Source organism: Mytilus trossulus, chromosome 4, assembly GCF_036588685.1.
Source record: "Mytilus trossulus isolate FHL-02 chromosome 4, PNRI_Mtr1.1.1.hap1, whole genome shotgun sequence".
NCBI lineage: Eukaryota > Metazoa > Mollusca > Bivalvia > Mytilida > Mytilidae > Mytilus > Mytilus trossulus.
The window spans coordinates 4459212-4470966 of NC_086376.1; the positions used below are offsets into that span (position 1 = coordinate 4459212).

An 11755-nucleotide genomic window follows, 5' to 3' on the forward strand; every position below is an offset into this window, starting at 1 on the left:
ATGTATGCTATTTTCATGCACTTGTCCTATTACATTCAGGAACCTGTTGTATAGTGGTTGTAATTTGTTGGTTTGGTTTATAGGTGGTTCTAGTTTTTCTTATAGATTTGACCATTGGGTTTTCGGTTTGATTTGTTTTCACTGGTCTTTTTCTGGCCCTTTAAATTGCTTGCTGTTTGTTGTGAGGCAAGGTTCTGTGTTGAAGGCCCTACTTTTACCTATTGTGACTTGGATGGAGAGTAGTTTCATTGGCATTCATACCAAATCTTATTTATAGAGATGGAATGTAATCAAATACCGGTACATCAATATCATACAGTAGAATCAAGGGGTACAATCAAAATCACGTGATGGATAAACACACACCGGAAGTTACAGTCGAACTCGCCGCTTGAAAGGTTAGTAGTTGCATTTTCTTGTTTATATCAATTAAATTTTGATTAAGAAGTTGGCACACCCAATGTCCGATAGTATGTAGTTTTAAAATACACAATTGTTTTTGCTAGAAAGCGTGCAGTTATTGCAAACACTTCGACACAGTTCCAAATTTTCGACGGATAACTGTGTCGAAGTGTTAGCATTAACTGCACGCTTTCCAGCAAGGATAATTGTGTATTTCAAAACTAGATAGTATCCGACATTCGGTGCACTACCTTATTTATTAAATTTATTTATATAAACAAGTAAATACGACTAATTACCTTTCAAGCGGTCTGCTTGACTTTTACTTCCGGTGTGTGTATATCCATCACGTGATTTTGATTGTACCCCTTGAGAATAGATATCAATGTTATAACAGGGAAATGAATATATTTGTTTCCAAGATCTAGGAACAATGATATAACTTAATGCTACCTAAGCTTCAGCAGGGGCATTGAAATATAGGTACCCACTAAGAAAACTACTTCCTGATTCAATCTCTGTAAATATCCAGCTAAGATAACAAGATCAACTAAACTGTATGGGGTTTTCATATTGTCCAAGGCTGCACAGTTGCTTATAACTGCTTACATCCACTTCATTGGAAATTTTGTCTCTTTGGCAATCAAACCATGTCATCATATTTCCATAAAGCGACTGTTGAGAGAGATTACACAAAATCAAGTTTTGCTGGACCTTGTTGTTGGTTTAGTCAACATTCTTGTCAGTACATGAATTTGTGTGTGTTTTTTTAATTTTTTTGCAATAAAATTTTAAATCGTTGGTTCCTTTGTAGTTTTTGTTGAATTTGTATACCACTTGTCTAGCAGTGACTGATTTGTTGAATTTGTATACCCATTGTCTAGCAGTGACACCTTGGATTTTTGTAACATCTTTTAACTCTTTTGTCTTATTTTGTCTTTAATATGCAGGATAATTTAACTAAACTAAAGAAATGAATGCAATGTGACCTTAGGACACTATTAAATGTTTCTAGTTATAGGTTGTGTATTTGTAAAATTGTGTGTATTCCATTTTAAAAGTTTATACAGGATGTCAGATAAATCAACTGTTTGCCTGTGGTTTTCTTTAAATTGTAAATGACCCTTTTTGACAAACAGACGATCTGAGGTTTTACCACTGACCTTGGTTTCCTCCCTATTTTGGTGAGTTATGTGTTGCTCAAACGTTAATTTTTACATGTTTTGTATACTGGTATTTGTCTTTTGGTCTTTTTTTGTAATGGCGATGTCAGCATATTTTTTTACTTGCAAGTTGAATGTCCCTATGGTGTCCCTATTCACCTTTTTTTTCCCCATTTGGATCTGAAGCATAAGTGTTCTCAACAATAAATAATGGATTAAACTCAAAATTCAAAAATATTCTTTATTTACAACAAAATAGTATAAAACAACAAGTAGAAAAACAAAAATAACCTTCACAAGAAAGGGTTATATAAAACAGTTTCATTTGTAAAATGAAAAGATGATCAAAATTTAATGAACCTGCCATCACTCAATCAAGTATCAAACTGATAGCCATTTACTTTCTCAAATATGTTGCCAAAAAAAAGCTCATAGTAAACATATTCATGAAAAACTCAAATCTAACTCTTTAATCTTTTCATGCATTTAAATACATTCCCAGCCAATAAAATGTATGAAAAATCAATAACATTTGGAAAATAAAAATTGTTTCAAATTAAAGTGTCTTTCAAATTTCATCTAGAAATAATCACTAAAATGTGTGCAAAGTTTCAAACTATACATTAAAGCTTATATAATATGTTATTTGTACAGTTTCAAGCATAGCACTTATGATTTTTACAAAACAAATGGTTATGAAGACTGATAAAAATGATAGAGAATTATAAACAGAACAATTTTACAAACATACATCGTAGATATATGACACTGTCAATTATAAGAATCAAATGTTTATGGTATTGAAACATATTTTGTAACAAATCATTTTCTGAAAAATATGAAAATTTCTCCAGCATCCTTGTCAACAAAACTTTATCATGACTGAACTGTAATGAAGCCAATAAAATTATGTAAACTAATCACTAAACATTTGTTTACTCGGGAAATAAGTTTTGTTTCTCAAGTCCTTACTAAATTTTCAAATGAATTACTATTGATACCTTTGGCTATCATTTTGTGAAATTCTAAGATGAGTTTTGTCGAATTTTAAAATTCCCAATTAAAAGACAATTTGGTATGTTATCAAAGGAGACAAGAACTATCCATTTTGCACTAGATAAAAATCATGACTAATTTTTTAAATATTTTTTTATGACAAATGTTTCATTAAATATGTGCATCATTCAGTAGTAGCTGAATTGCTGTGAAAAATGTACTAAAATCATAAATTCCTATAATAAAAATAATAAGCATGACTTTTATTCTAAAACAAATAAATAAAACTATCCATCAGGTGGTCATGGTGGTGAAAGTTTAGAATCATATACATATACATGTAAGGATATTTGACCACATCTAAAACTCTAAATCCACCCCTCCTCAAAACCATGTAAAAGCATTATTATAATCACAATAATTACAATTTTATGATTTGGTTGGACTTTGAAAAAATTTTAAAAATCATAGGTTGCAAAAGTTATAAGCAATCAACATGATCAATAAATCTTTATTTTTCTTGGTGTTCAAATTTGGGACTAATTCTTGCATGCAGTTTGAATCCTAAAATTCTTAAAATCTTGAAAAGAGATACTATTGCAACTTAATCAATCAGTAACCTTCCAAGGCTATAAATAGTTGGGGGGACCAGCCTATTATATATGTAACTATTTCATAATGCTGTCCTGAGATGGACCAGCCCATTATACACATGATACATGTAGCTATTTCATAATGCTGTACTACATGTGATTAACAATTATTAACATAATTATCATTAACTATTTCTCCCTGAGAAAACAATAATTATGTCATAAATCTCCATTTTTGCTGTGACTTTTTGTGTCACTTTCGCCACTATCAAATTGTTCCACTGTTTTCTCGTTATTAAAGTCCACCTGAATTTGTTCCTGATTGACATTATTGTTACTTAATTTCACATTAATATGATTGATGTCTGTTTCATTGTCGTCTGCTGATTTAGAATGATATAAAATGTCTTCATCCACGATGGTATCAATGTGTGTATTCGGCGGAATAGGAATTGCTGGTGTTTTTGGCGGTATTTCAAACGGAGGACCTGGTTTAACTGTTAGACCATAAGGATTGTCATCATTATCTGTATCAAATCCACTGTCTCCATCGTGAAGCAAACTTCTGGATTTTCCTGCAAATAAATTTAAGTATTGTCAATTCTTGTTTTCTTTCCAAAAGTTAAAAATTTACCCGAAATCATTTATCTACAGCAAAAGATTTAATATTTAACATAAGTTTTGACAATTATTATCAAGACATTAATGTGTTGTAAATATGGCGCGAACAACTCCCTGGAATGTCATTCATTTTGCATATATACGTATTTTTGACATAAAGAAGCAATATACAGGCTATTCAATTGAAATTTTATCAAAAATTCAGCAAGGAATGTATCTGCGAGAGCGTTAACAAGACTGGATGGACTGCCAATATTTCCATGTCATAACACATTACTGGGTGACAAATATATCTATGACTGAGACACCAATTTCACTACAGTTTACTATAATGCTTACCTGGAATTGGAACATTCCTTACTCCTGTCAGGGAATCAAAGCTTTTGAATGGATTAAAGGTTGGTACAATGATAAAAGCAAATGATAACAGTAGTACCTAAAAATAGATTAAATGATTTTATAAAAAATTATCAGTAGAAAAAAAGAAAACAGGAGTACTTAAAAATAGATTTAATACTTTTATAATTATCTATGACTCTTTCACTAATATTTGCCAAATAAAACAAAATATAATTTGATTTAAACCATGTTATTACAAAGTTGTCTTCATTTTGAAGTTAAAATACTGCACTGTTTTATATGTTAACAAACTGTGCAAGTCCCTAATGGGGAGTCAAGGTCATTAACATTTTTTGTTGTAGTTTTTTACTATAAGTATATTAACACATCGTACTGCATCCTTCTTTGTTAGAATTTGATGACAAGTTATTTTCTTTTTTTAAATGTGAAATGAATAAAATTGAGAATGGAAATTGGGAATGTGTCAAAGAGACAACAACCCGACCATAGACAAAACAACTGCAGACAGTCACAACACTTTTAAATGATTTAATGTTTTTAATGAATATGACTATGTAATGAAATTTTGGCTGTCAAAAATAAATACTGGTACCTACCATAACACATGTTGATGTCTGTGGTTTGGATGTCTTGGAAACTAAAAATGTTTGTAATTTCTTTAACTGCTGCAGCAATGTTCTGAAAACAGATATAAAATGTTAAAATTCTTATTCAAATTAAATCTTTCATTTGTAATATAAACTTAGCTTAGATAGAAGAAAATACATCAGATTACTTAATAACTATTTTTGAAATAAGGCATTTATGGTCTACACATCACAATTTTTAAGATTATTACAACAATCATGATTTTTATTTACTTTACAAGATCTATATTTATTTATGAAGTATTCAGCCCAACTTTTTAAACCCTGTTGCTTTTAGTTCTAAATCTGGAGTTAGAATGCTAAATATTGTTTCAAATGAGCTGGTTACGGTAGACATTATGCTTATAAGACCTAGAATCTTCATTTCTGACCCCATTTAATTTGTTATCATTTTACTATGCTTCATAGCAAACTGTTAAAATTCTTGATTGTTAAAAATAATATTTCATGAGGTCAATCAAGTTGAATTTTAAAATCAATTGTAAGAAGGTGACATCTAATATATTACAGTAACTTAATTTGGATAAATATATCATAAAAGTTTTACTGTCTGCATAAACAATATGACACTTACTGATTTTGTTGTTCTAAGCCATCCACCTTTTTCTTCAAGTTAGCATTTTCTGATGTACACATTTTGACTCGTTTCTCCAACCCCTCCACATAACCCATCTTTCTCTTTCTACTTTCTTTTGCAGATATCTGTCAAATAAAACATGAATTTGAAATTATTATTATTGATCAAAACATCCTGTCTAAAAATTGTTAACAATCACATTCTTTATTTCATTGTCAATTCAGTCTCTTCAATCCCTTTTGTTGGCAAAATTTCTTCCTTTCTAACTATGTAGTATATATGTAGCTATATAGGTATAATGTAGTGCTCATAAATCATTGTGCATAAATCAGGCAGATAGCTTTAGTTTTCTTGTTTAAATTGTTTTACTTTTGTCATTTCTTGTATTTGTTTTTGATGAATTGTTGAAGGCTGTAATCTCAAACATAATTGCAAACTTCTATGTCATTTGGTCTATGTTGGATACATTTTGTAGCTGTCTCATTGGCAATCATAACACATCTTCTTGTTTTCATTTCAGATGTACAATGAACTCTCCATTTTTTACCTAGAAATCCAACTGCATTGCCCTTCATCCAAGTACATGTAGTACAAACTTTTAATTTAATGTTAGATTGTTATCTTTCTGAATGTAAATACAATTTACATGTATGATACTGTACGTTGCATGTAATTCTAATATGACGTCCTTATTACGCTTTGTTAACAAAGCCGTGTTCTAATGAGCACAAAAAATATGCTTGACACTTGCGCAAGGACTTACTGCTTATATCAACGTTATTTCCATCGTTATCCTTTAAAGTATATACATTTAGGCAGCTGAAATAAACTTTTATTATATATTTTTATGAAACAACATATATTTATCCTGCTAGAAGTTTTTAAACTTATTAAATATGAAATGCAATGCACAGATTCCTCGAGGAGGAAACGGGAACAGCCAAACATTTTTACGGTAATTTCGTACGCTTGGACTTATAAAAATACTATATTAGTCCTATTAGAATCGAAATAATTCCTTCCTGTCATTATTTCTTAAATAAGCATCCAAAAATCAGTCAAATTGAGTCAATTAGACTACATGTACATTTTTAGAAAAACAAACTTTTAATTTTTTCTGACCTTATTTCTTATTTTGCGTCTAACTGCTTTAAGGACTCTTTCTTCTTCCTTTGTCAGCGGCATATCTGTTGGGAGAACAACACCCTCTTTAGCCAGTAAGTCTAATTCTTCATCTGTCAGCTTTAATTCTGGAATCTGGAAATAAATGTATGAGCATAAAATTATAAAGTATGTTAAGTGGAAAGTATATTTTAAGAAGAAAGAAATAAACCATACAGATCTTATCTTCACATGCTCATCATTTTTGCTTTGTAAACAGGATGTTCTATAACATATTGTATTTTCAAAACCATGAGCAAAAATACAAGAACTTGGTCAAAATTGTAATGTTAGTGTACTACATAGATGCCAACCCCCTTTTGACACAATCAGTAACAAACTATGAAATTTTCCGTATTTTTGAAAAGTTTTCAGTAATCATTCATAAACGTGCACTTACCAATAAAAATTACTGACGAGTGGTTGCAAGGTGATGTGCACTAAAATTTGTTGTTTGAAATGTTGTCTGTAGTATGTATTCCATTAATTAATTGATCAGATGTTCTCGACTCGTACATTTTCGTTTTGTCAAGGAGAAGTAGAGAAAGGGGGAAAGCTACTCATAAAATGCAAGTTTGCCACTTCGGAAGTCAGTTAGTTACTCAACAATAGGTTGATAACTCCTGAGAAACCGGAAGCATTACATTGGCGTTTTCTAAATACCGGACCAGGACAGAAAAGTAATGATAAAAATCCGCGTTTCACAAAATTGAACAGCTATGATTGGTAATCCGTAACTATTCGACTTTGACCGTAATAGCGTAGTTTTATAGCAAAATCGGAGAAACTACGCAAAAATCGTAATGGTTGGCATCTATGGTACTAACTCATAGTCCATGTAGTCTTAAAAAGACATGAAAGAGTTTCAGCCATATCAACCTTTATATTAATAGATCTTGTCTTGTGGCTCTTCTTATCTATGTAAAGTTTCTATCTATCTTTTCAAGTAAATAAACAAAAATGCACAAATCTTAAAGTTAATTCTATTTCTATGTGCTACATGTAAAATGTATGTATAAATTTATCTTTAGATACAATTTACAGGTACATTTTGTACCACCAAAAAAATGCTTAGTTCAGTTAATATTCAAAACAAAAGCACAATAGAATTATTTTGTTTATTACCTTTGATGATGTTGATGTGTTAATATCTTTCATGGTAAATGGTAATGTATCACACGATGTAACTTTGATGACACGAATAACTTGACTAGAATCAACAGTGGCTGTTGTACTGGTGACTTCATTCAGTGGACTGTCTAAACCTACAATAGAATATAAATTTAAATTAGAATAATAAATAAAGATTAAACATTTTATTTCAGAGCTTATTTGCTGATTTCGTCATATTACTAAGTCCAAATAAAAGATGTATTCAATATTTGGTGATGAACTTGTTCAATAGGTACAGTTGTACATGTATGTTAAAATATTCACTTACAAGCAAAATGTTCCTGTATTAAGAATTATAAACCATTTCAATTCCTTACCAAAATTAATTGATGTTTCCTGATTTAGAGCATTTGTACTACAAATTTCTTTGAGGAAATCTTCATCAGTTGCATTCATCAATAAACTAGGATCAATTCCATCAATATTAATGTCTTTCATGTCTAAATCCTCAAGTGACAGTACATTATTTTGTTGAATGATACCAGCTTGTCCAACATCACAATTGATTTCCATCATATCAGGAATTAAGTTTGATTGACTCCTTGGGGATCCTGACATTTCTCCTGACTGTGGGCTTTGTTGCTGGTCTGTTGATCTTGGACTATACTGTTGGTCAGACGACACACTCTGTGGGGAATAAGCATGACCACTTGAGCTCATTGATATCCCGCTGTCACTGTTTGATGGTGATTTTTGAGCATAATAATCATGATCTGAATAAATGTCTTTTGTTTTATTTTCTAATTCTGGTGGGTCAAGGAAATCAAAGTTGTTAATGTTGGCTTCATTTAAGGCAGATTCCAAAAGATCTCCAGAAAATAAGTCAAGGTCAGACTGAAATGAGAAAAGATACATAAATTCAAAATATTTTTATAATATTCCCTCACTGGTAATGACTGGCGACTGGGTAAACTTCAAGACATGAATGTACATTGTGCTTATCACATTAGTGTACTTAGTTTTTGTTTAAAATAGTTATAGACAAATTGAACAAATATACATGTACATGTATACACAGTTGTAGAAATAATGAGATGTGGTATGATGCCAATGAGAAAACTCTTAATAAAAGTTACAATGTGTAAAAAGTAAACAATTGGGATCACTTATGCATGAACAGCAACTTTTAAAGGGCTCCAAAATATCAAGTGTAAAAATATCTTGTTTATTATTTTTAAAAATTCTAACTACTTTGACACTAATGATTGATAGCCTTTACTACAGAATTCATCTTTCGCTGTCATGTAAGAATATAACAAATGTTTAAAATATATTCATGCTAAAATCTATTCTTTGCAGACATATATATATACATGTACAATGTACATTTGTAATTATCTAAAATCACAACACACACATGCACACACCAAAACTGAAACATGACAATATGTCTTCATGTAAAATGGTTTCAAATGAATGCTAATATAAGAATTGTATTGAAGTATATTTCACAGGTATGTACAGCCATTGACAAGCACAAGTACATTTTTTGTACAAAAACATGCAATTGTACAAATGTATACAAATTCACCAAGTCACCTCTTGAAATATATCACTCCAGTCATCACTAACAGCATCTTCTTCAGAATCTGAATGATTTCTATCATTGTACTTGATTAGTGTAAAATCTTCATCCAAAAGAGGGAAAGGTATGGCATCAAATAAATCAACATCATCACCTGCTAGTATATCCATATCCATGTTACTTAAATCACATACACCGAATGACAATTGACAACATGGAAGTGTGTGTGTGGAAGAACATTCTATTTATAGATTTATGTGTCAGCAATATGTTACATCAGAAAGATAAAGATTAGTTCACAAGCTACAGTGATGTCAGCATCACTTACAGAAAATACTTACAAAGTCCAATGGTGGCACATGTGGATTGTCGAACTCTTTCGACAGTACACCTTCTTGGTCATCAAACAACAGGTCAAGCACATGCAAATTGGCGTCCACTTCCATTAATATGTTTAAGTTATTAACATCTATTTATGGAAATTGACAAAATATCAAAAATGACGTGTAACAAACTTCGTCAACGTTTGTATGTTGTTAGGGGATTCCCAAAATGTGACGATGACACACCAGTGTAAAACGAAAATACAAAATAAATTGAACAGTCAGCAGTTAGAAATATTCCCCAGAAAGATTTTTTTCTTAAAAATCAATGTTTTTGATTATTGACAAGTCTATTTAATCCCTCGTTTCCTTATTGTTGGAAATTACACCACAACACAAAAAATGACGTGGAAGCGGAAGTAAACTGCAAGTAAACACACCTTCGGAACTTCTCTATAATTTCCCATGAAATGATTTCCCGCCAAATTCTAAACAATATTGATCAATATAAAATAGCTTCTGAAAAAAACTTGTCTGACTTTATTTTCATAGTAAATGCCAACAGCAAGGATTTTTCACTATTAATAATAATAAGACTTTAAAAATCCCTACCAACAGCAGGTATTTTTCACTATTGATAGTAATAAGACTATATACAAATCCTTGCCAACAGATAGAATAATAATAATTAACAGACTGTCCGACCTTCATTTTGACTTGTTATTGTCTTAGATTATCATTATTTATGTAACGAGTTCCCAGTATAGGCCAATACAGAGATTGGCTGCAGAGACATATACATCATGTATGTTGTAATACAAATTCTGAAAACAAAAGATTTCAGAAGACTGCTGCATTTTTTTAAAATTGGCCTGCGCTTTAAAGGGCATTATAACTGTCAATGTACTTTCATATACTCGTGTTCTTACATTTCAAAGTTTAGTATATCTATAAAGACGCCATCTAAAAGTTACCGAGATGACCTCCTAAGACTACTGACACTGCTGACGTTCAAAACCCCCGATATAATAGGTCGCATACCTCCTTAGTTTTCTTGCGTTTGAGCCAGGTTAAATCAGAATAGCGCTTCAAATGCAAGAAATAAATAACGTGATATTTTCATTCCGAGTCTATTGGTGTGGATAAGAGTTGAAGAAATTGCATTTACCGAAGGTAATATTTGGTAATAATCTGATGATGAGACATGATTCTAGTAAGAATTAAGTAGGTAAGTAGTTTTTATAAGGAAATAGATATTTATTTATTTTTTTTATTTTCCAAAATTCAGTTGGAAATTATTGTCTTATACTTCTAGCAAAGAAGTCATTTAATACATCTTGGCTTTGAAGTTTCCATATTTTTGACGAATAACTTTTTATGCTATTTTTTTTACACATGCATACCGTGACCTTATTTTTTTCTCTTAAACATTTATTCCATGGTGATGGTTAAGAAGACGACCTAAATATGTTATATGTTTTAATTTAGTTTTACAAACATCATCATACCATGGTTAAGTATGCTTTGATTTCTTACTGTTCTTGTGTACCCGATCTTTTGGTGAACATTTCAAGTTCCTGCAACAGCATTTTTTTTAAATCCCAGAAAAATTATTAACAATGTCATTTAAATCAGAAAGTGGTGTTGTATCATTTACAAAAATTGCTTCTTTAAAGTAGATATTTTCTCAGATAAATGTCTAAATTCAACATCCTTTAAATAGATAATAAATTGCTCTTCTATATGTTTCGACCAATAACACAAATTATTTAACATGACTTTACTAAAATATCTATATATTTTTAGTGATTGGTGTTACAAGAGGACAAATGAACTGACCCAATCGAGTTACCAATTTCTCTCCTTGTTCACCACTTATTTTTGTCAATATGTCTTGTTTTGTGAACTTTCTTTGCTGTTTGTTTTTGTGAATGAGTCAAGTTTTGGGAAATTCTTTATATTTTTATTTTGTGAACATGATATGGCATGCCTCTCTTTAAGTTTTATCATTTGGTTATACCTTCAAAGTGTCTTATAATTTTCATTTTTGATTTAAAGTGATTGTGAAATGTTCTGATTGTTGTACACAGTTTCTTACATTGTAAAAACAATTTAACATGATTTTCCACAATGTTATTAAGAGCGGTGTATTACGTTTGCGCGCATTACCATTACGTTTGTGCGCAGCTTTTGATTACATTTGCGCGTATTTTT

At 30.8% G+C, this 11755-nt stretch overlaps 1 protein-coding gene across 2 annotated transcripts; it reads right to left on the bottom strand.

Annotated features, from left to right (window-relative positions):
• Window positions 1–1792: 1792 nt before the first annotated feature.
• On the bottom strand, window positions 1793–9981 carry LOC134714525 (cyclic AMP-responsive element-binding protein 3-like protein 1). 2 transcript variants are annotated; one of them, XM_063575829.1, is made up of 8 exons: window positions 9560–9981; window positions 8011–8527; window positions 7646–7785; window positions 6482–6616; window positions 5357–5484; window positions 4732–4813; window positions 4115–4211; window positions 1793–3729 (listed from the first exon to the last, which is right to left on the bottom strand). In XM_063575829.1, exons 1-8 carry the CDS (start codon window positions 9662–9664, stop codon window positions 3374–3376), a joined length of 1560 nt encoding a protein of 519 aa, XP_063431899.1. In that variant the 5' UTR covers window positions 9665–9981; the 3' UTR covers window positions 1793–3373. The 2 variants fall into 2 exon arrangements, with proteins under 2 accessions (XP_063431899.1, XP_063431898.1); XM_063575828.1 differs by lacking the exon at window positions 9560–9981 and adding an exon at window positions 9233–9467.
• Window positions 9982–11755: the final 1774 nt, after the last annotated feature.